We start from the raw sequence: 25,316 nt of genomic DNA, 5'->3' as shown, positions 1-25,316 counted from the left end.
CCAGACTCGATCTGAAGCAGTTCTGTTTTCTCCAAATTTTGCAACATACTGTGATGTTGAGTTGTAAATCAAGATGCTCAGCAAAACTGATTTCTGGTTTCTAAATGTAAGCTGGCAGGCTGTGCTTTATAAGTAATCATGTATTGCTCAAGCCTAGTGTTGAATGTGAACCAAGGGAATCTTCTCTCAGAGGTGCTCTGTGCAGATGTTGTTGATCTGTGTGTTGTTGTATGGTAATTAACGTTTCATATATTTGTATCAGTCAGTGAGAAGCTGCAGGCAGCAGTGCTGTGAGAATCTCAGCGCTCATCTGTGTTCGTACGGTCGCTGTCACTGACATTTCCAGCCAGTGCTTTATGAAACAAGACACGAGCACGAGGCTGCCACACTGCCTTTCTTTCTTTCTTTCTTTCTTTCTTTCTTTCTTTCTTTCTTTCTTTCTTTCTTTCTTTCTTTCTTTCTTTCTTTCTTTCTTTCTCATTACATGTCTTTCACACCTCATCCATCATTAGCTCACAGTCTCCTCTAAATGAAGTTGACAGGTCTGTTTATTCTTGTCACTTTGTGGATGCAGACAGGAAACGGGCAGATATATAGGCTGGTCTTTATGATTCATGTGGGTCATTAGAGCCGTAGTTCCGACTGTGACCCCGTCTGGACGTCTGTTAGCACTGTGGTTTCATTTAGGGTATCACTTCTGCTCAGTGTGACCTCTTGACTTGAGACAAATGGAGCTGATGAGATGGGGAGCTGGGTTTACATTAGATTAGGAGGAGTAACTCGTTGTAGAGAGTAAAGTAATCACTAGGAGGTGCTGCAGGCCCATATACTCCTATTTGACAACTTCAAGCGTTGTGCGGAAAAATGGCCATCCTCACACACACTCAGTCGTACGTGTTGACATTTTGACAGTATGTGATTTAGTAGGGTGTAAATGTTATACTGACTTTTTTTCTTTCTTTTCCTGTAGGATTTAGTGTTCACGTCTACAGGGTCTTCGCTGATCTGTCACACCGACGTGGTGATTCACAGCAGACGCTCATCCACTAAAACCTTCAGACCATGCCGGCCTACCCAACCACCCAAGTTTTTACTCACCGTCACACCCAGGGTGAGAAACGCACACCCTTTCCCTCAAAAACATCCTAGTGAACCAAATTAACTGCCAGAACTTTCACTCAGTTTAGCGGTTTGAAATAAATCCAGGTTTCTATTTGCAGTAACTCTGTTTTCTGTATCCAGTAACTGTTTGGCAAAAGTCAGAAACTCATCAGCGTGGATTTCTGCTGAGGGTGGTCAGCTGCTGACATTGATCTCCCGCTGTCTCAGAAACAAACCTATGATCAAAAATGAAAGCCCAGTTCTCTGTGTGGCCCTGACTACAGGCCTGGTTTATTTATCCTCTTTGACCCCCTGACAGATCTTCTGCTCAGTTGATCATGACCCTGGTGGAGAGTAACCAAACAACACAAGCCCACCAGTGAGAAATCAGAGGTCTTGGTTAAGACTGCTCCTCTGGCTGTGAATACAAAGCCCATCAAAAACCACACCGCCATTTGGGATGCTCTCAAATTTTGGGATATTCTCAAGATACTGTGGCTTGACATCTTTGATACTGGTCAAGACTTATAACATTGTTTGCTGGTTCCTATCAACATTCCTATCAAACGATCCAAGCCAAACTATCCAAGTGGTTTTCAGATCTTTTTAGATTAGATTTAAAAAAATAAATAAATAAAAATGACATACAGTAATATAAATTATTGTCATTATTATAATTATTATCAATTTAAATTTTGAAATAACCTCACTTTAACCAATAAATAATGTTTATTATTATTAATAATAATAATAGTAATTGAATCATTTTGATTAATCTTAATGGTCATTTATTATAATTATTTATATAAGAATGTAATAATTCCTAGGTGTATTTATTTTTATAATAATTATTTTATATAATTATTAATGTATTTATTTCAATTGTTTATATAATTATGTAATGATTTTTGTAAATTCTTTTTTCTATATTAAAGGGTTTTTTTATTATAATTTTAGTAATATCATAATTATTTTATTTATTTGTGTTAATTTTCTCCCACATTTTCCCAATTTAAACCACTGCTCTTCTATCCCTAACCCTACCCATAAACGAGAGATGATTTTATCTTTTATTAAATGACAGTTTTATCAAAATAAGCCTAACCGTAAACCTAACCTAAAAACCTGCAATCTGACAGATAATGTTGTTCCCGAACCAGCAAAAGACATTGACCCATGAAAACATCCTACTTAAGCAAGTCAAGATATTAATCTTTTTATACACGAGTGTGTTTTACTGAAATATATCCGTGACGTTAATGGTTCAGTCATGTATGAGGAACTGTTTTCTTTTTCCTCCAACATCTGCTGTTAACTTGGCTAATGTAAGGCTATCTCTGTGTTATCCCAGCCCAGAGATTCGGAATTGTGTCTGGCCTCATGGCTGCGCTGTGAGAATTGGCACCGCTTTGGCACAGGCCCCTAGGCACCAGGGGCATATGGGCACTGTGGGAAAGTGATAAGATAGATTAGTCGCCTTTTTTCTCTTTATTCATGAGGGACTCTTGACCCGCTGGCTTTTTATGGCCACATCTGCGTGTTCGCGCTCCCATTGGTCATCTGTTCGCTACAAAACTGGAAGCCTGGCCAAAGCTGAGCTGTTTTTCATCAGAGATAAGGAATGAAAGGAAGATAATATCATCCGCTTGTCAGCACGCCATAAAATTCTCCATAAAGCTGAAAGAGGGATAAAGCGAGAAGGAGAGGGAGAGAAAAGAAACGGCCGGTGGAAGGGATTGTAAGCGGTGTGAATCACTACAGGAAATGGTCATCTGTTACTCAAAGGCCTGTTAGCGCTGTTAGCACCGCTGACCTCTGCCACGCTTTCCTGCCAGAGCGGCGGGGTTCGGACAAAATGTCAGAAAGACAGGGTTATGTGTGTGTGCGTGTGTGCACATTCAACAACTGGAAATGATTCTTCTCCCCCCTCAAGCTCCAATTTGTTTGGTGTTTCTTTGTGATAAAAAGACTGAATAGGGAAATAGATGCCAATTATCTGGGGAAAATACAATTTATTAGTGTAAACAGCCTTAGAGTTGTTGACTAAGGAATTTTCTTCATTCCCTAGGTGACTTCAGTTCCCATGGAACGCTACTGTGCGGATCGCAGTGCCGAGTATGAATGGAGGTTAATACGCGATGGAGGGAGTCTCATTGCAAAGCAGTGCTTCCTGTACGGATCCCCCGAGCTGGCTTGTGCCTGGGCTCAGCGCTCTCAGGCCTTCCTCCCACAGATCCCAGGGGGCGTCATGGCCCTGCAGCAAAGACACGGCTGGTCCTTCATAAGGATTCCAGGTAGGTGAAATCCTGGACTGGAGTTAGCATGCAAGTTTATGTGTGTAAAAGCAGTGTGTAAAAGATTTTTTCAAGACGTTTGTATCCAATTATTGTCCTTGCAAAGACCTTTATTGTGAGTAGTAGTAGTATAGTTTAGAAGTGTATAAAGCGCAGCCAAATTCCCTTTCAAGAAAAGTCTCTTCACTCGGCGGCCAATGGCTCTGGGCATCTAAGACCAAGTCCTATCTATTTGAATGGGGGAATCCTGAAATCTCAAAAACTGCTGGCCGAACTCACAATTAAATAACATATTTCAAATTGGCAACAAAATCTGACATGAACTGGTCCATATTGTTTCTTATGCTCAAATAGCGTTTAAAAAAAAGCTTATTTTTCAGGCTAGATGAGCTAATGCGCATGTGCAGTCCTAAGAGCAAGTCCCAAGTTTCTATGGGAACTGGAACTTCTAAAGGCAGCAATTGACCTTATCAATCAGAGATTGGTTTCTGTACTTAGAAGGCGGGATGAAATCCGCCATATTGCGCATTGCAGTTTCTCCTATTCATAACTAATAGTAGTGAACTGTCTATATCTATAGTCTTTGGCACAGCTTGCACAGCAGTCAAACTTAAGCAGCTTTCTATTGGTGAATTTGGAGAATTTGGTGACCAACTTGAACATGAGCGACATCTGTTTGGGGAACTTTTTTGCCCTCGCACAAAACTCCTGATTGCACTGATTCCTTTTAAAATGACTGGATTTGGCCTACAAAATTTTGCCAAGCAACTATAAATGTCACTGTGCCTTTAGACTGAACACAAACCAGAGAACTGCATCCCAGCTCATTATTACAAGACTTTAGGCCCTTGGGGGGACCCCATGGTACTGCTGTGCTCAGGGGTCAAAGTGCATTTCAATCAAAGAAAACTCACAGAGTGGCTAAAAACGAGATGTAGACCCATGGGAGAGGGCTGGAGGTCGCGAAAGAGGCCACGTCTGAGGGTCGGTGCACCTCTTAGTCATTGTCACTGTTTTGGCAGCAATGCACATCCATTTGTCACATGTTTAGCACAGCAGTGCGATAGGAGCAGTGCCAGGCCATGCTTAAGACTTATTTTGCAGATAAGACTCATTTTTGCATGAGCCTGTAACGTGAATTGTGCGCAGGCATGTGTTTGTGTGCGCGTTCCAGTGTAATTGCTGGGAGCAGACTGGGGTAGAGAAAGAGGTCTGGGAGAGCTTGTGAAGTTGGGAGGGGGGACAAAGCAAGGAAGTTGGACTATTGGACATTGTTTCTGCACAGCGTTAGGTAAGCGCTTTGAATGTGAGTGTGTGTGTGTGTGTGTATCACTCTGAATGTTCATTCACAGGCTTAAGGTGTTTTAGAGCGCACTTCTCCCATTTTCTCAGAGTCATACTGTACCCAGGGAAGGAAATGACACAAGACTGGGTAAGAGTCATTGAAGTATGTTGGCGCTCCCACCACTGGCTAATGGAACTAAAGGCCCACATCTCCATATAAAGGCTGGCGGAGTGTTTATTCGCAAAAATGGGATACTGTGTTGATCAATTTCTAATAATAATATTCTAATCATATCTTTTTAATAATCTTGAATAATCTGATCTTTTTAATATATAACTCAATATATAGCTGTATTTGTAAATCTGAAACTTAAGTTGCAAAATAAAAAACAATATAGAAATAAGTTATATAGATCAGGGGTTTTAAAACAGGGACCACAAGGCAGTGCCAGGGCAGTGGTTCTCAACCAGGGGGCCACTAGGGAACCTCAGCAAACTGCCAAGGGGGGCTCAAGATGACTTAGATGATTTACACAAATACAAGACAAAAATAAAATAAGCTAAGAATCAAGATATTTCTTGTTCTAATTCAACCCCTCAACAAAATTTTAGTTGTTTTGTCTCAAGATGCACACCAGTAATGTTTTTCTCTAGGGTATGTTCATAAAAGCTACTTAAATGTCCTAATTGAACTAAGGCCTAATCCTGGCTTAGTCTAAGCCCTGTCTGTGAAACCAGGCGTTTAAATATTTTCCTAATTATATTTGACATTTTTATACCATTAATTTTACAAAGTATAAGTGAGGGTCTTTACAAGAAACTGTATAGATGTCTTTTAAATTTTGATCATATTTGGGGGTCTATAGACTGAATATAGATTCTATTACGTTACAGATACAGTTTTGAGTTGTATATTTAAAAAGTCATTAAAAAATGAGGATAATCACACTAACATGTTATACATTTAATAGTAATAATAATAATATAGATTTTTATTTATGTCTTTAGAGACATATATTTCTGACATAACCGTCAAACGAATGTAGTTCACCTCTGCCCTCCTCTTATTACATAACATTTACTGTATTTTTTTTTATCTTCACTTAATTACACATGTAGCAAGATTCAACTCGATGCATATTTTTTGACGCTGTCAGCATAGGTGCAGCCACCCATGGGGTGGTTTATACACTCAAGTGTGTTAGCGTGTTGCTGCTGTACCTTTCGTGTCACGCTAATTGGGAGCAGGCCACAGAAGGACAGGCTTTCTCTTACAATAGCTCTGCACATTGTTGTAACGCAACTGCTGCTTTAAAGTGTTGTTTTGAGGGAGAGAGAGAGTGAGAATGCTGCAGAGCTCAGCTCACAGACAGCCTGTGGGAAACTCTGCTTTCCCTTCCTGTTCTTTCAAAGAATCTCTGCACTCCAGCAAAATGGCCGGAAATATTCCTGGCCTTTTTGATTTGGGGCCCAAACAACAGTGACTGCATAATTGTTTGTGATCTGCTCCCTCGCCCCGCCTTTCTGGCTGCGAAAAACAGCCAGGCTTCACCAAGGTGTTTGGGAAGCTTATCCTTTAATCAAATGCCAGTTCTTTTTTTATTATTATTATATTTAACACCTTAGTTTGTATATTAAAAGTGATGTTTTTAAAATTTCACTTACCAAAAAATAAGAGTATAATATATCACACGTCTAATAAAGAATAGTATTTATTTATTTTTTCAGTATTACTATTCTTTTGTATTTATTATTCTTATTTGATGCTACATTAATTTTTTTATAGTGGAAAGAGACAGAAAATCAAGGGGAGAGAGAGGGGGAACAGTATGAGAACATGGCAAGGGACAGACTCGAACCCTGATTTCCCATGAGCTCCACTGCTCAATATGTCCTCAAGACCACCACGTATTTTGTTTTTGCAGGTCAAAGGCTGCAAATGTCATAATGTCAACCTTTCATGAAACGAGTTGCTTCCCTGATGTAGTTCTCCTTCTGGCCTACAGAGGGAGCATTTTGCTTGGTTTTAGTCTGCTTTGCCTCCCTCTCCATTTTGTGTGAAACTGAAAATGTGGTCACATATTTCATCCCCTGTGCTTTTGTGTTTGTGCACAGATCCCAGGCGGCATCTGGTGAGTACAATCGATATATGACAGCTTAATGACAGTCTCCCTCATTTGACCATTTCAGTTCCCACCCCTGAAAGATCTGTGGTCGCTTGACTGCTGCAGGACACCATAAACAATGTGTGTGGCAAATATGTCACATTTCATATGATCTTGACCTGTAGACTACAAAAAGACAGCTTTAGATGGAATATCCCAACTATCTGAACATTTCTTAAGCAGCTGGTCTGTGGGTTTATGTCTTAAATGTTTTTCTATAAAGTTTAAAGGGATATTTCACAGTGTTTTTTTGGACCCCATTGTCTTCCATTGTATGGACAAAAACAGTTTGTTCAGAATATATTCTTTTGTGTTCTACAGCATAAAGAAAGTCAGAAATGCTTAAAACAACATGAGGGTGAGTAAATGATGACAGAATGTTTATTCTGAGTGAATTATCCCTTAATTTGGAAGTATATCACACTTCAAATCTGAGCTCATGCCCTTCTAAAGCATGATTACATCATTTATTTTTGCAATTCTGCCCTGTTTTTAAGGTTCAGTAATCATTGTCACTTAAGCAAAGTTTCACGAAGTGTCATAGAGTGACAAAACAAATATTGTTTGTGTTAAGCATAAACTTCTCCACTTGGCCCCGTGCCCATGTTTAGGTGTTGGCTAGTGGTTGTACTGGGCGTCAGTAAACACTAAAGCTAATCTTGTAGCATAGAGGTCATAAGAGCCGGTGCTTGTGCTTTCACCCACTGTCCCTTTGTCAGAAGAAATGGCCCTAAAGCTCAGATTGCTTTAATGAAATTAGCAGGCAGCGGAAGGGCAATTAAGTAGGCAGTGGGGTTAATGAGCTCGTCCAGGGCTCTGTGGCAGATTTTTAAATTGGGTCACCCTCGGGTCAGAGTTCTGGACGGGACGGATTGGATTAGAGCCAAGGCTCCTGAAAGGGCACATTTAAGGGGTTGCCACCAGCAGGTGGGTTGGATTGATAGTGGTAACCATGGTGACATCAGTGCTTGGTACCTTTGAGTTCCCTTTGGTTTGCAGTTGGAAAGCATCCTGAAAATACATGGTGTCCTCTATGAACTTTCATTCCACCATAATCCACCCCTAAATCTGTTATTTTGAATTCTAAATGATGTAGTCGCCCTTATTAGATCCCTCTGAAAATGTTTTTTTTTTTTTTTTTTTGTACAAATTTAGCTTTGTTTGATAAGCATGTTTAAGGACTCTCAGAATGTTTTGGATGAAGTGGCATGTAAAGTCTAACAGAAAAAACAGAATAATTGCAGAGTCATCAGGCTTGTGAAATAGGACGTGTGGGGGGATTTGATAAGAAGGGAATGGAAACACCAGAGGAGACTCAGTGGTGCCGCTGAGTTGTGGGTACCAACGGATCACATCATCCCCTTAGATCACCATCTTCATCCCACAGTCTTTCAGGGGTTTCTTAAAGTGGGATCTGGCAGCTTGTTGCCTTATCCCTCTGACGCCAGACCCATTAGATTAGAGCTTTATGGGCAAGAGTGTATGGGAGTCTCTCTTTTCTCTTTTTGAAACCGTCCTTCTCTCAATCAGGAACCTGAAACCTCTGCTTTTTGCTAAAGAAACCATTGGTGTTACCAGAATGGGATATGGTTGTTAAACGTGTGCATGTATTTCAGCAGGCGATGAAATGTGATCCTTCAAGCAGTCTTTAGTGGTCTGAAAGTAGTATAGTATATAATCATTATGTAGTGTAGTATATAATCATTATAGCAGTTCTAGGAGATCTTTATTAGTTTAAATGTGCATGCTCAGCAGCAAGTCACTGTAAATCACTACAGCAACTGTCAATTTAAGTTAGGTACATTTGGGGTCAGAAAGATTTTTTTAAAGTAATTAATACTTTCAGGATTAAATACCAGTATTTAGCATGGATGCTTTAAATTGATCTAAAGTGACAGCAAAGATAATTTTAAATAAATGCTTTTTCCATGAACTTGCTATTTATCAGAGGATTCTGGAAAATAATGTATGAGTTGTTTCCATAAAAATATTAGGAAGAACAACCATTTTCATCTGTGATAATAAAAAGAAATGCTTCTTAAGCACCAAATCACTGTATTAGAATGATTTCTGAAAGACCATGTGACTGAAGACTGGAGTAATGATGCTGAAAATTCAGCTTTACAATCACAGACATAAATTACATTTTAAAATTTTAAAACAGAAAACAGTTATTTTCGAATTGCAATAATATTTTAACAAGTTTAATAATCCTTGCCTTGGTAAGCAGAAGTTGCTTCTTTTAAAAACATAATAAGTCTTACTATCCCCATACTTTTGAATTTTAGTGTACATTCGGCTTTATTTAAAAAAAAAAAAAAAGCCCAGTTAAATAAATTTATTTAAATATTTAAATATATAATAAATTATGTTTATTTAATTTACCAAAAAGTGAAACAATCTTCAGAAAAGCTTTTAATCAAGAGATGAATAAACTGAGAGATTACCCATTTTAACCTCATGTTTTTGAACATTTCCAGGGGAATTTTAGATGTCTGCTCTGTCTGAAACTGAAGGATGTGGAATTTCTTCATGATTACTTTTTCTTTGATTAACATCCTCTCTGCTATATTGGTTAGGTTTGATCTAGTTTTCCATGTAGTTCAGTGTAGCCATATGTAACCCAGCTATTTTGATGAATATAAGCACGGAGGCTTGTTCGTTAGTCTTTGAGCAGCACTTGAGGGTTAATTTGAAAGTATCTCTCAGGCTGAATATGGCCCACAGGCCTGATGTTAAAGCCCCTGCGTTAGAGCAAACATTCATCTTGGTTGGAGTAAATTAGATCCATGTGTTCATTATCTTGTTAATTATCAGCATGGTGAGTATGAGATTCTTGAGTGTATAGGCTAATTTGAGCCATTCTCCTCCACTCATTGAAAAGGTTACACACTTGACCCTTTCAGGGTCATGGGGGTGTTGAGTCAGGGTTCAGCTATGGTTCACATTAGCATGGACATGGTGTGGTAACAGCAACATGGTCACGCTGGCCGTGTGTTTGACATGCTTTTTGTACTGTCTAAGGCTCGGCCAGCAGGCCTCAAATTCTCTCTGGGGATCTCTAGATTGCTCTGGCAGCCGGCTCACTTTGTGTGTATAATCACTTTCTGAGTGCCCATGACTAGCAGGGTCATTTAACTTACCCCCCATGAGCTGACCTTAGGGTCAAGGGTTGTACCAGTCAACAATGGGAAGCCCGTGCTTCCTCTTTTATAAGCACTGTTGGGGTGACAGCATTGACAGTCCATTGCCACTAGATTCTCTGGTCTGTGAACGTCAGTCAAATGTGTTGAGGTCTTACATAAGTGATGTAGATTTGATGATGACCAGTTTAAATAAAAACTGAAATGATTCATAAATATAGGATGATGTGAATTACTTCAGAAAATAGTTGAAAAAATGGAAATTCATTTTGAGATTTAAAGATTACATTTAACAGTGTTAGTAAATTAGTAGTGTTTTTTAGGAGTGTTTTAAAGATTAACTTGCAGTGAACATTGCATGATGACAACACGTTTATCTAAATGTAAAAGTAAAGATAAATAAATAAATAAAAAAATAAAAAAATTGGCCTGTAACCACAGACAGCATAGAATAAGAGAAAGGTCTTTCCGATAAGACTTTATCCTGAGTGTAATACATTAATTTTTATAAAGTATAATTTTTTTTTATTTTTTATTTAATATGTTTTGTGCTTAGATGTCCATGATATTATTAAACAAACATTTTTAAAGAACTTTACAGTGGATCGGAAACTGGGTAAAAATTTTGCTACTGAGAGTGGGATTTCTGTCATCGGTAAGTGAGGAGCAGGAAATGGAAAACCCGGAGTGGATCGGTAGTGGAGTGATTACAGAACGCTTTGAGCGGAGAGGGGAAATTGCTGTCACTCCACAAACTTATTCATTATTTTCCTTTGATTTATCTAATCAGCTTCATTCTGAAAGTGTGGGATACAGTTTTGATCTTGTGAGTTGACACATTATTTAGCGTTTCTCAGTGTTTTTCTCCGCTTTGTTCTTCAGACAAAGAGTCTCTGATCACAGACAGCGGGAAGCTTCACACTCTAGACCTGCTTCTGACTCGACTGAAGTCTCAGGGCCACCGAGTCCTCATCTATTCTCAGATGACCCGCATGATAGACCTTTTAGAGGTGAGTGCTTCCAGGAACTTCTCACTGTCGGTGACTGACAGCTCTGTGGCCTGTGAACGTTACGTAACTACGTCATTGTGACATGTTTTTTCCCCTCAACCTTCAACCTTTCCTTCATGTCCAAAGAAATCTGTCTGTACTGAATCGATTGTAGATTTCTGAGGTCAGGCTGTTCGTGTTTTTGTTTACATGTTCAATGTATTTTGAGTGTTAATCTCACAACAGAAAAGATGGCGAAATTTGATTTGTGAAAGGAATGTTTGTTGTTAAATGGCTCCATATTGTTGTTGCTGGACAAAGGTGGCTGAGAGAAGATAACTGGAGGAAACAATCACTTTTTCCAAAGGCACACAGTTGTTTGCCACATGTTCAGCAGCAAGCCAAACATGGAGCTAAATGTAGAAGCCTCCAATAACACTGTCAACACAGGCTTATAGTCCAACACAACAGCTCTCGTAGTCTAGAAACACCTCAAGTCAATAGGAATTCCTTCCGATTCATTTTGGCTTAAGCATTTTCCATGGCAGTCTCTCTAAAGTCTGATTATGTAGACTTGACTTCCTTTATTTGTGAAGCAGATGGTCTATAGAAAAAGTTAAGCATGGAAAAACATGGGTTTTGGTTGGTTATTAGTTTTGGCAATGGCATGCAAAGCTACACTTTTTATATTTTATCTTTAAGTCAACATAACAATCTAAATCAATCCTTTTCAGCTGACTTTCCTTTTCAGCTGACATCAACAATTCTTATATTTTAATCCCTCACTAGGGCTTTTCACACTGCGCTTAACCCCGGTTTATCATCTTTCTAAACACTGCTTTTAACCCCGGGTAAAACAGCGTTTCACACTTGTAATTTAGATGTGGGTTTAGCACCGCTTTTTTATGAAAACCTGCTCTGGAGCAGGGTTAGCACCGCTTTTACAGTGTGAAACGATGCGGTGTTAGAATGTTACAACTAGATGCTTAGCAACCAACAACCAATCGCGAGCCTTATATTCATGCGCTTTGGGAAGTCACGGAATAGAGTACCTCAGGGATGACGTGTTTTTGTAGGCCAACCCAGAAGTTAGCGGCACACGGGTTCCCTCGATTCAAAGCCTATGCATTTTTCCCATAGACTTTTGGAAAATCGCAGAAAATAAGCTCTGTGTTTAACAAAGGGTTATGACACTTACACGTTTTGTCTATCAAGATAATCTTTACAAGTTAACACAACATTTATAGATTTTGAAGCCTAAATAAAGTCGTCAGATATAAAAGGCTAACAGTAGGCTATAAACGGACTACAGCACACCATGGTCGCGGAACGTCACCAACACCACCACGCTTCCTCAAACTTTATTTAGAAAACAACTTTATTTAAAAACATGCTCACTGATTATGATCTGTGCGGTGTATGAATACTTATCCACTTTTTCATGAGAAATGCTGTCCAAATGTCCCGTTTTTAATGATGACGTCTAAAGTCCCCGCCAAAGGAAGTAGTCCCTTTTAGCAATTTGTTAGCAACCGCCGATTTGAAGACACAGTAAAAGTTTAAAAAATCACAAGCGGGTTATAACTGGTGTGTTTTATGTCATTGATCAAAATGTGAAAGTATTTAGAGGCTTTGTTAACCACAGACCTTATTTCAGGCGATTTAGCAAAAACCTATTCAAAAAACCCAAGGTGCGTCCCAATTCGCGTACTTGTGCACTGTGACGTTTTTAAGTACAAATAGTGCAGTAGTGCGTTTACACTGAAAATTCCAAAAAGAAAAAGTGCACTTTAATTTGATAAAAATGATGCACTAAATTAACGAAAAAAACGAAGTGTGGAATGTTGGACACTTCATGCACTCAACTGTAGCAGCTTTAATCACGTAGTGGAGGGGAAGGGAGGATCATAGACTTTGCGCCGTTGGAACCGGAAGTCCTAAAATGCTAACTCGCTTCCGAGCTTTGCCTACAAAAATGCGTCATCCCTGGGGTACTCTTCTGCGTATGATAGGAAAAATGTCAAATGCCGATGGAAAACGCAACAATTGGAGTGAAGAAGAGACCTTCATTCTTACCTTAATAGTTTGAAAAAAGTTCACTCAGAAAAAACTTAATATTGCAGTCAGCAGTGTGTAACATGAGGATGCGCAATGCTAGAGCCTTTATAGAAACAGGTCACGTGCTGCGTTTGTCCAGTCAGTGACAGATTTTTAGCTTTGTTGACTACCTAATGTAGTTCTACTTGACTATATGCACAGTTACTTCCTGGTTTGTCATTAAGCCAGCTTGGGCATTTCCGGTGATCATTATGTACTCTACACAAAACCATCAGTGGTTGACCTTTTAATGTTGTATTCATATTTTAATGCAGTTATCACATTTACCTAATTTGCCAATAAACCTGTTTTATTGATTGCAATAAAGAAGCTATTGGGACCATTTAAGAGATGCTGTGTCTGTAAATAGACACGCACACACTTTTTTTCCAGCACTTCAAATGTTATTTTTAAAACATTATTTGTTCATCCTGCTGAAATTGTCCCCATTTGTGAAGCAGAACGATTCAAAATGTAGGAAATCCAACAATTGATAGAAAACACTTTTAAAATAATAAAGTCATTAGTTACCACTATAACCAGCAAGTGGGGCAGAGTAGCATTTATTTACGTATATATATTAGCCATTTCCTGTAATAGCTTTTAACTTAGTTTCGCTTTTGAATAAATATTAAACATTATAAAATGACCAGGTTTAAAAATACATTTTGTCAATGTGATGTTTTAAGTACTCACAAAATCTCATGAAAAACAATAACGTTTCTTGTGAACGAATAACACCGAAGGCGAGCACTGCGCTCAATCAGTTTTGGCACACTTGTGAAAACTCACATTTTATTCAGTGAATCTAACTAAAGTGCATAATAAATATTTAATTTTTGATGCTTTTTTCACACGAAAGTGTGAAACTGATGGTCGAACTGAACTTAGCTGAGTAGGAACACTGAGATACATCTTTATTTATTTATTTTTTAATTTTTTTATGCCGTTTTACATAAATTAATTTATTTTAAATAAATTAATGCTTTGCCTGACTATTTAAGTCCCTATATTCTGATTATAAACTAAGTATACACTATTGATGCTCAACACACCAGCAAGTGACATTTCACGGGAAGTTTTCCAGCTGGCTTATATTATTGCAGAAGTTCTAAAGAACGCTCTGTACATATAATCAATTGCTGATTACATAATGTAGTCATTAAATAATTATTTTATTACTTTTTTACGATTTACTTTTTATTTTTACTGTTAAATTTTTTTTTAAAACCATTAAATGTTTTAAAACATTACATTAAACATTTTATTTATATCTTAATTTAACATGTTAACTTTGACCGCTATGAAAAAAACCTTTTATAATTTTTCACCCAGCACCACCAGGTTGCTGAATCCCAGTTTGAAAACCTCTATTCTATAGCAATTATTCTCAGAAGCTGAAGACTGTCAAGTCTTGTCTCCTTTGAAATTGTGTCATTCCAAGCAAACCCCTTGAGTATTTTGGTCAGGTTTTGTTGTTTATTATGTGTTCAACTGCTCAGACCCCACTTGAGGTCTGTTCAAGTGTATTCCGGGCATTGTTCCTAAGTCTCAGGCTAAATCACGTTATGTTCAACACTCTGCTAACCTAGAGTTATGTTCTCAGCGGTATAATGCCGCTTAAGATGGTCCCATTTTTTACTTACAGCTGCAGAGAACCTTGGGATTTGTGATCTAATGTTACTGAAACAAAGTCCTAATCAAAGACGTTTAATGTCAAAGAGAGTGCTAATGTTCGCTTCATACAGTCCAGATGTGCTTTTGGGAGGCCGTCCAATGGAGTTGTAGGCCCGATGGAGTCGAGGTTTCACTCTGGGTGGTGTAGGAGAGTGGGAGGTCATCTGAGAAAAGTCACTGAAAAGAGTCTGCAATACTAATGAGGGTCTGTGGCTGCATGTTAAGGGAATGTTATTAAAAACCAGCTCTGAAGATTTAAAGAGAGGATTAAAGTGATTATAGATACACTAGTTTCATATCCTTGACTTGTTTCCCTGCTTGATTTTCCATTTTCTTACTTCAAATGTTTCTCAACTGTACAGGAGTACATGGTGTACCGCAAGCATACTTACATGAGACTGGATGGCTCATCCAAGATTTCGGAGCGACGGGACATGGTGGCTGACTTCCAGAGCCGGTGAGTTTTCAGCCGCCTGACAGCCAAGATTGAAAAGAAGACGTACACATCTGTAAGCGCCTGTCTCTTCTTAAACCTAATTGAGGCATGTTTTTTCAAAATGTCACCAAGCATAAATTCCTCATCCCTGTTGGTGCTGTCAGACGCTCTTCTCTTTCCCCGCCCTTCCTCAAAGGGTCTGGTTTGCATTAGCTCAGCTCTCTGTGGGTGCAGTGGGCTCTGGTTTTTATTTTCTAGAGGAGTGTGCTGTATATTGAAACGTCTCTCTGTGTAAATCCTGGGTGGTTGGGCAGGCCCCTTAAAGAGCACGATCTGCCGCCACTTTATTTGCTTTCTCTCACTGTTCTGGTCTCCCCTCCCTTTGCAGGACGGATATTTTTGTCTTCCTCCTCAGTACCAGAGCCGGAGGCCTGGGGATCAACCTGACAGCTGCAGACACGGTGAGGCCCTAGCCCATCAGCACATCATATTTACCAGATCGCATTCCCCCAACTGGAGGCCATGAGAACGGCCTATAATATCGTATGAACCCGAAGACATTTAGCACTGAACTCATTGACCTTAATATGAACACTTTGAAGTTTTGACTAAATGGTCAGCATGTTAAGTGACCAACCACAGTTTGTTTTGTTTAGGGGTGTAAAACGGTGGATACCGCAGTAATAGAAAGGCATTAAATAAACAGATTAATAATAGTGCAGCAGTTTCTATAATTGTCTTTTATATTATCACTTTCCTGAAATGAAAGAATATTACTATAACAATATATAGAGGATATTTACTTTGTACTTTTATTTTTTACTGTTAAAAACATGCATACATTATTACAAATGTTTTTAAAATCATTGCATGAAACATAATTAATTTATTAAATTAACATAAACTTTGACAGCCCTAACAGTATTAATGATAAAAATGCTTTTTAAACTTTTTTTTTTTTTTATTCTAGTGACACCATTAAACTGAAGCTCTTTGATGGTGCAAAGAGACATTCATGTTTAATATTTTGTAGACAACGATATTTAAATTAATAAATAAAATGTTTGAATATTTTTACACTCTCTTGTCAACTAAAATCTTTTTTTTTTTGTCAGCTAAATTAGATGCCATTTTAGTCAGAGTAAAATGAGTAAAAAATTTTCAAGAGACAAAAGCTATCGCTATAACATAAAACTGTAAAAATATTATATATATTTGATGTCTTATATACTTATTTATATACTTCTATCCTGTCGAACTTTTGGCAAATTCAGTGAATTCATCCTTAACAGTGCTCATTGTATCAGCCCAGTACCTTGTGAACATGAATTTGTCTTCAACCGGATTGATGAAAACCCCTATGTGCTCTTACTCCCTGAAGTTACTTTGGGTTGGCCATTCAGATAAGAGCTTGCCAGATCCAGAAAGTGCTTTTTCAGCGAATGTGAAGTTTTGCAATCTGAGGCTTAAACAGATTTTTTTTTTTTAAACCAGTGTGAATTATGTTTCAAGAAACTAAAATGCCATCTGTGGAATACCATAAATAGGAATGAGTTCATATGAGTAGATCATTATATGTGACTAATTTCCTCTCTTTTCAGGTAATCTTCTACGACAGTGACTGGAACCCCACAGTTGACCAGCAGGCCATGGATCGAGCCCACAGACTAGGACAAACCAAGCAGGTCACAGTCTATAGGCTTATTTGCAAAGGAACAATTGAGGAGCGCATCCTACAGAGAGCCAAAGAAAAGAGTGAGGTTAGTACACAGTATCTAGTACCTTCCTTGGGCCAGAAGGTTCTATAAAATATAATGTAACACGTTTTCCTTTTAATTCAGCTAATTCCGCAATGGAGAGACAAATTACCCCCTTTTCCCCCTAATAGTTTACATCTGTCAGTTTAAGTTACAAGAACTATATTTATCTAAATGTCAAACCTCAGAAGAGTCTTTGCAGTGACAAGGGGGTTAAAGGAATATTTAGCCCATGATTTTAACTGCAATTACCACTAATTATACTGTAATTACATATGTGCTCTAAACAGTCACATGTAGTCCAGGACGTCTGTATCAACACATCATTATAGTCAGTATATGTTTTCAAGAGTCGAGTCTTCTCCTCTTTCTGCTCTTACTTATTTGATTTATTTATTCTCTGTCTCAATAATCACTCTCTGATGTGGGATCTGCACTTTAGATTCAGAGGATGGTAATATCAGGAGGAAATTTTAAACCTGACACTCTGAAGCCCAAAGAGGTGGTCAGCTTGCTGCTGGATGATGAGGAGCTTGAGAAAAAGTGTGAGTTACCACTTTGTTTATGATCATAAAATAATATGTATAATCTAAATATTGTAATAATAAATTAATCAGTTGACCATTTGCTCTCCTCTGATTGGATGGTATGGTTGTTTTTCTGGGCAGTGCGCTTTCGGCAGGAAGAGAAACGGCAGCTGGAGGAGAGCAGTAAGGTGAAAGAGCGCAAGAGGAAGAGGGAGAAGTATGCAGAAAGGGTAAGTGCCCTCATAGAGGCGCAAGCAATTGTACTCGGATCACTCAGAAAATGCCCTAACCACTCTTGTCCAATTGTCCTGTCACCCTGCATCCCTCTTATTTTAAGAAGAGAAAGGAGGATGACCCAGATGCTAAAAGGAAAAAGGAAGGTGTGAATATGGTCATCCCTTATGTCCCATCTGCAGACAACTCCAATCTGTCTGCGGATGGAGAAGACTCATTCATCAGTGTGGACATGGACTCTGCCATGCCCAGCCCCTTCAGCGAGGTAAGAACCAATGAGACTCGACCCATATGCACTTCCTGGACTGGATTTGAAATAAGTGTGTGATCTTGTGTTGAATTACAGATGTCAGGAAAAATAATTGTACAGTGCTGGTCCTGTAATGACATTGTTTAGGTGATGAGTCCACAAAATAATCATGTGAGAACTTTCCCAAAGAATGGATGATTTCTATAGAGCCTATTATGCCATTGTCAACACACATCCTCTCATTTACTTGCTTCATTGATCTCACGCCACTCTTCCTCCTCCTCGTCCATCTTCTGGTCCTGCCGTCTCTCCTCTGTGGTGCTGTCCCTTTGTCCCTGTCTCACCCCCAGAACTATGTGTCTCTGCAGATTTCGTTGAGTAGTGAGCTCCAGCCCAGCTCCATTCCTGCAGATGAAAGTAGCAGCGACATGCTGGTAATCGTGGACGAACCCGTGTCTTCTGCTCCGCAGTCCCGTGCCACCAACTCTCCCGCCTCCATCGCCGGCTCTGTGTCTGACACCATGAATGGTTGGTACCCTCGGTTGTTTCTTACTCAATTATTAATCAGTATCATGTATATCACAGCAAGCCTTGTCATTAGTACACATACAGTATTCATAAAATTTCATACAGTATTATGCATTCTTGGAAGTTGGGAAAGGTCAGGGAATCCACTCTGAAGTCTAACAGTAACAGGTTCAAAAAATAAACTAGTATTTAGAGGTCAGCAAGGGATGGATTTTTCAGTCCCACTCCCCCATGATTCTCTCCCGTTCCCACAAAAATAAGTTGTATTTAATCCCATTTCCATCTGCAACTTTTACGTTTTGTTCTACTTTCACCCACAAAAATCCGCAGTCCTGTTCCTCTTACATTCTCACTCCGTCCGGTGCCATAGGATATTTTTGTCAATTCTTTCATACACACTCAATGGTTCAGACTTCACCCTTTTTTCATTTGTCGCAGCAGGCAAAAGGAAGGTGCTTTCTCACTGTTATATACAGTTTAAAAAATATAGGCTATCCAAAAAAAAGTTTTTTTTTTTTTTTTTTTTTTTTGTTACTTTACTTTTTTTTTTTTTGTTAACATTCTGAACCTTTATACAAAATAAATATGAGTAACCTTTTTTTTTGTATTTTTAGACATTTATATTTTGTAATCCCCAAATTGCTCAAGAAGTTAATGCTGGTTCTGATAGAAAGGTGTCAGAATACACAGTGCATCGTAGTTTGTTGTGTATGGGGCTGCATAGCCACAGACCTGTTTACCCCTGTCCACCGCTGAAAGCGGCAACAGTTGGCACGTGAGCATCAGAACTGGACCACGGGGCAATAGAAGAAGACTATTCATAGTATTTATTCTTAGTATTTCCTGCCCTGCCTCTCAGCACACATTTGGCTGCATTCCTGTCGAGTGATGAGCAGTGCTAATAAGCGGTGTTGCAGTCTAGGCTGTAAAGCTGAGAGCGCAGAGGTTTGTGGGATCGAGCTTGCCGGTGAAACGAGAGCAGAACTGTGGCTGTAAAGGAGACAGGGTTTGCGTGAGTCTAGGCCGCAGTGGCTCAGATAGCCTTGGCATTCAACCTCATAATAAAATGATGATTAGTGGAAGATGAAAACTCCAATTCAGAAGAAACATGTTGATGATGTTTAACTGGCACATAATCCGTTAAATAGTCGTGGATCTATGAAATCATATTTTGAGCTACACTACCGTTCAAAAATGTGAGGTTGATATGATTTTTTAAAAATGTTTTTGAAATTAGTCACTTATGCTCACCAAGGCTGCATTTATTTGATCAAAAATACAGCAAAAACAGTAATATTATGAAATATTACTATAGTTAAAAATGGTTGTTTTCAATTTTAATATGTAATTTATTCCTGTGATTGCAAAGCTGGTTTTGTTACATCTGATCCTTCAGAAATCTATCATTGCTGATTTGAGCTCAAGAAACATTTCTTCTTATTATTATTTCTTATTATTGACAATGTTTAACAGTTGTGATGCTTAATATTTTGTGGAAACTCTGATACGTTTTTTTCCCCCCAGGATTCTTTGATGAATAGAAAATTCAAAACAACAGTATTTTATTTGAAATAGAATTTTTTTGTTACATTATAAATGTCTTTACTGCTACTTTTAATACATCCTTGCTGAATAAAATACATTTTGAAGCTAACATTTCATCACACGTGACTCTCTCTCAGGTGTCACCTCCCAAGATCTATCCAGTCCAGGCAGGGGAAGGTCCGGTCGGAGTCGAGGACGACCAAAAGGCTCTGGGGGAGCAGGCAAGTCTTCCGTGAGGAAGGGAAGAGGACGGAAGTCCACCGCGGGCAGTGCTGCAGCCATGGCGGGAGCAATGGCAGGGGCCGCAGCTGCCTCTGCAGCTGCGTATGCTGCATACGGCTACAGTGTGTCCAAAGGTAGCAGACTTGACTTTGACTAACAGAACTGCTGGTAAAAAAGGCCTGTAACAGATGATCCATTGTTAATCAACTCTCTTCCAGGTATTCCAGCAACTGGCTCCGTACAGCCGGCTCTCATTCGGTCTTCAACCACACCTGCCTTTGTTCCAGCTGGCACCTCCTCCCCACAGGCTAAAGGCAGCGCTGTGACAACCAACTCACAGACTTCAGCACATGGTAGTTCACAAAGCCAACACAACCCCACTAAAAGAAGCAAAGTACCCAGCAACCACAGTGGGCGGTAGCAGCTTGTGAACCCTTGCTTTTTGATTGTAGCATGGCCAGTACATTTTCAGTCCCAGGTTGACAATTCTCACGCTTATGATGTCGAGCCGCTGTCACACCACAAGCCCTACTGTCAGTGTGGAACCCAACGTGATGCCCACACCCAACTTAGCATCTATTTCGGTGTCTGGTGAGCAATATGGGGGGTTGTGCACTTCCCTAAAAGCAAAAACGAGTCATCGAGAATTTGATCTTCGGTATATGAAATTTAGCTCATTGATCCTTCATTCAGAAAATAGCTTTTGTAAGGATGACCATGGTTTTTTTTTTTTTATTTCTGATGACCGTGTAAGCAAAGGGCAGCAGGGCTGAATGAGTTTTCTTCATCTTCTGGCAGATCATGAGATGTTCGGCATCATTATCAGCAGAGATGAGTTGAAATGGGAAAGGGGAGGGATGGTGGTTATTAAACACCCTCTTGAACAAAGTCTTTACCTGAACAGATAAGACTGCTTTTGTAAGATCGCTTATTTTTGTAGGACAGACTCGTTGACATTTGTTCAATTTAAATACCGAATGGCCTTCTCTTTCTATGTTTATTTGCTGCAAATTCAAAGATTTTGGCTTAAATACTAATATATATTTTCTCTTGGGAAGAATAAAAGAAATCAATGTTTTTTGTAGTAAATGCAATGAAAAAACGTCTGATGTGAGTGCTGCTCGAAAAACATGTCACTGCTCATATTGTGACTTAAGATACTTGGATGTGAAATGTATCATAGCTTAAGTTAAAACTTGGTAATTTATGATGATCTGTGCTAGTTGTAAATGGTTTCAAAGCTGTTTTATTTTTAAATAACATGATGAAAAGTCCATTGTTTTGTTGCATCGTGACAAATGGCTGTGGTTTTTGAGGAAGGCCATTTCTGGGTTTATTTGGTCTTTAAATGTTATGATAAATGTTCTATGTATGTAAATACTTCAAGGGTATCATACCTATTCAAAGTTCTCCATTTTCCCCCAGTTGCTTGTCTATTTTTATAGGTCAGTGTAAATACCTACAGAAAAACCCAAATGGTCCTTTTACTAACTTTAAGAAAATACTAAAATAAACATTGATTCAATGATTTAAAATATTCACTGAGCTAATGTGATTCTTGATAAATCAATTTCCCCAAAATTTTTGGTAGAGCAAAACTTACACATTTAACAGACATACTGACTTAATTTCACACAAAACACACTTGTCAACAAGGATACAGGTTCTTTGAATGCTTTAATGTGCAAAAGGACAACAATTATAATGGCTTAACAGTATTTTGCTTCAGTGCAAATTAAAAATGGAAGTGTATTGAGGTTTCATGCTCACATATTTGAAACAAAATGCAAACAGCTTTAGAACTTGACAAACTTTGGCAATACATTGTCACACAAGCATGCATTTGAACTACAGCACCACATACTTGAGTCAAGAGCACATGACAAAAACTGACGTAGAATCAAAACAGCAGCCTAAAACACCACGTTCCCATAATACAGTACCTTTACCATAGTGGAGTAACTTTTAAATCGCTTAGTATAGAGAAAATAAAATATTCGAGAACAGACACTAAGTCACATTCACACCTCAAGGACGGCAACATTAACTTTATATTAGGACCTTAATGGTGTTTGGACTAGATGCTGATAGCCTCAGTGATATTTAATGTTTTGCAGAAGATACAGGTTTCTAGGATGCTAACAATATGGGTCTAATGACTGCAAGAACAGCTGACTCGATAGAGAACAGATGAGGGTCGTCCACATCAGGGCAGCTGACTCTCATGAACTCCGCCAGGCGAAGCAGGTACTCGATGTTGTGGCCCGATTTCCCCTTGCACACAGCGATCTGAGCTGCGATTTCCTCCGTGCTTGCAGGCCCCAGGTAAATAGGGTTGTCAGCCGTGGCGATGTAAACCAGAGCCTGGACAGGTGACTGATTCACGCCCTGCGGGAAGAAATCTACGGCCTGGGTCAGGTAGCCGCCTCTCACCGCCTCCCTCACGTTCAGGTACTTGAGAGACTCTTCGACCTGAGAGCCAGTCACCTCGAAGGCAACACCCCAGGTGCACGCCTGTGTATGAAAACTTTAGGTTAGTCACATATAATGAGGGAAACAAGCATTTAAAGGGATAGTTCACCCAAGAATAAAATATGTCATTGTTCCAAACCGAATTACTTTCTTTCAGCAAAATTAAAAAGATGTTAGGTATAATGACAGCCGCAGTCACGATTTATTTTTAGTCTTTTTTTCTATACAATGAAAGTGAATGGAGACTGACGTTGTCAAACAATTTAATATTTTTTTTGTGTGTGTTTAGTGGAAATAAGTCAATCATACAGGTTTGGAACAAGGCAAGTATGAGTAAACAAAATGTGATATTATCTGCTGTCTATTCATAGCGTTGTTCCTATAAAAAGTGGAAGTTACACTTACGTCATCCTCCTCGATGAGCGTCACCACTCTTCCGGGCTGTCATGGAAACAGACAAACGTCAATGAGTTGCAATGTTCAGGTATTTACTTATGCATTTTATTAAAACAAAAATAATTTAAAAAAAAAAAAGTGTATATATGAAAAACTCACCATTTCATCATCTCCACGATGAAAATTATCCCCGTGCCAGAAGCGTCTCTTGTACCCCTTAATGTAACCGACCTTGCTCCTCTTGTACTTGAAGTCTGGTTTCCAAACCAACGAGCCGTAACCGAAGATCCACAGACTGGATTTTCCAGCGACGATGTCTTGAGGTTTCATCTTTACAGTGTGGTATGAGGATAGTAGGGTAGTAGTGTAACTTACGCTTTGATGTAACGGCTAAATGAATGGGCCCACAGGCTAACTAGCTAGCGTTAGCTTCCTCCTGTCGAGTAGGAGAGGTATCGGTTGGCTCACGGCTATACCGCGGACGGTATTAGAGCCCAACTGCTTGGCAGCTGTGATGGTGCAGTCCCGCAAATCGCTTTTCTGTGCCTGGTGCATGCCGATGCCGTGCAGTTACCGCATTATTGCCTTAAAACTCCATCTCGGCCTCTTCGGCTCTTTCAATTTGAATAAAACACAAAAGCTGTTGCTAGCTCAGCAGCCAGCCTTCTGTTTACCAACAAACCTCTACCCAGCCAATCACACGCCACTTTAAAGTCAGAAGAAATAGCCTTTTAACCGTTGCTTTCGAGTACCCTAGGCTGCTGTGCTGCTTTTCCTCCTCGGCGGCTGATGAAATGTGGGCTGCTTTGAGGCAGACTATATGCGGCGATGTCTATGGGCGTATCTGACCTTGCTCAAAATCTGGACCAATTATAGCGTAGATAGGGCGGGGCGTTTTATCGTCTATCCAATCAATTAATCTCTCTGTGACTCTAAAAGCGCATAACTATCGGATTGGCTCACGAACCAGGAAAAAACGTGCACGGTTGTTTAATTTCATAGGCGAGCCAGCTGTCAGTCACAGAACACTCTCACGCTCATTCGTCAGCAGATCTGTCGCTTAAAGTCTGCTCGGCTGATGCAACTTGAACAAGCGTTTCAAGCAGACAAAACAGGCACAGTATGTACTGAGAGTATTGCATCAGGCCTCCCAAGAATGTTTTTTGAGACCGAATCAGGTTTCATCAAGGTTTCAGATTTGACTTGGTAAGAGGTCTTCATTGGAAGATAATATAATGATTTCTATTATATAATACAAAAATGTAACATAAAATTAGATAATATCCATCCGTGTATCAGTTTTTGAATCGTGTTTTTCTGTGTTGGGTCGCAGGGATGCTGGAGTGTAACTCAGAGGGTTGGGTGAATGTGATTTCACCAAGTACAGCATGTTCCTGGATCAACATCTTTGTTGATCCTGGAACAACATTCCATTCAACCAATCAGATTTGAGTTACAAATTTACCATTTATGTCAAGTTTAGGCTTGCAACCTGGGTTAGGTGCTTCCACAACAGTGTTATTCAGCTATCACTTTGATTTCCCTCTGATTTTAGGGATAAGTTATGGGTAGGGTTAGGTTTATGGGTTAGGACTACATTTTCGCATAGGGATGTTGTTCCAGGATCAACAAAATATGTTGATCCAGGAACATGTCTGAACACTGACCATAGGTAGACATGAAGGTGATTTTGCTAAGCATGTCCACCAATTCCATATTTTTCCCTTTATCATTCTAAGTTATTTATTTTTTTTATTTAAATGCAATTGTCTAGTCAAATTGTCACCAGACACTGCAACATCCTTCAAACATCTCCATTCAGTTTTATCCTATCATGACTGCTGAGGCAGATTAGTTTCTTCCTCAAGATCTTTTAAGCTATCGGCTTGTATTTTAGATCTCCTTTGTCTGTAATCTCTATCTATGATAGTGTGAAACCTGTTATTATAGTATTTCCATACGTTTCTAATCTTTCTACAAACCTGTAACATCCTATGCTATTTACTTGATGGTTTCCACTGTGACAACCACACGTGTTCATCTCTAGTTGTTTACATGTTCACTTTATTTACAAACTATGATAAAGTTAAGGACATCATCACCTTAAATTCGGAAAGTACTCAGAGTACATATTGTTTGTCCTTTGAGTTGCGTCATGTTCTTAGCAAAACAAATATTTATATACTAACCTATTTTCTG

The 25,316-nt window shown here is 39.1% G+C and overlaps 2 protein-coding genes across 5 annotated transcripts in view; one reads left to right on the top strand and one right to left on the bottom strand.

Annotated features, from left to right (window-relative positions):
• Nucleotides 1-21,770, top strand: part of ino80 (INO80 complex ATPase subunit) — a 41,855-nt gene extending 20,085 nt beyond the window's left edge. For 3 of the 4 annotated variants that reach the window (XM_067383905.1, XM_067383902.1, XM_067383903.1), the window contains exons 26-37: nt 971-1,111; nt 3,170-3,395; nt 10,870-10,997; nt 15,113-15,207; nt 15,575-15,647; nt 16,788-16,946; nt 17,386-17,488; nt 17,612-17,700; nt 17,808-17,969; nt 18,323-18,482; nt 20,165-20,383; nt 20,468-21,770. In XM_067383905.1, coding sequence (XP_067240006.1) covers nt 971-1,111; nt 3,170-3,395; nt 10,870-10,997; nt 15,113-15,207; nt 15,575-15,647; nt 16,788-16,946; nt 17,386-17,488; nt 17,612-17,700; nt 17,808-17,969; nt 18,323-18,482; nt 20,165-20,383; nt 20,468-20,670 — 1,758 coding nt within the window. In that variant the 3' untranslated portion in view covers nt 20,671-21,770. The remainder of the gene's footprint in view (nt 1-970; nt 1,112-3,169; nt 3,396-10,869; nt 10,998-15,112; nt 15,208-15,574; nt 15,648-16,787; nt 16,947-17,385; nt 17,489-17,611; nt 17,701-17,807; nt 17,970-18,322; nt 18,483-20,164; nt 20,384-20,467) is intronic. The other variant, XM_067383904.1, reaches the window with a different exon arrangement.
• A 139-nt stretch (nt 21,771-21,909) lies between these two features.
• chac1 (ChaC, cation transport regulator homolog 1 (E. coli)) lies at nt 21,910-23,954 on the bottom strand. The gene is made up of 3 exons (XM_067383907.1): nt 23,277-23,954; nt 23,127-23,162; nt 21,910-22,763 (listed from the first exon to the last, which is right to left on the bottom strand). Exons 1-3 carry the CDS (start codon nt 23,445-23,447, stop codon nt 22,380-22,382), a joined length of 591 nt encoding a protein of 196 aa, XP_067240008.1. The 5' UTR covers nt 23,448-23,954; the 3' UTR covers nt 21,910-22,379.
• Between the last annotated feature and the right edge of the window lie 1,362 nt (nt 23,955-25,316).

This window comes from Chanodichthys erythropterus, chromosome 4 (genome assembly GCF_024489055.1).
Source record: "Chanodichthys erythropterus isolate Z2021 chromosome 4, ASM2448905v1, whole genome shotgun sequence".
In the NCBI taxonomy this organism is placed as follows: domain Eukaryota; kingdom Metazoa; phylum Chordata; class Actinopteri; order Cypriniformes; family Xenocyprididae; genus Chanodichthys; species Chanodichthys erythropterus.
The sequence above is the reverse complement of the archived record's forward strand: the minus strand, read 5'-3'. Positions and strand labels throughout refer to the sequence as shown.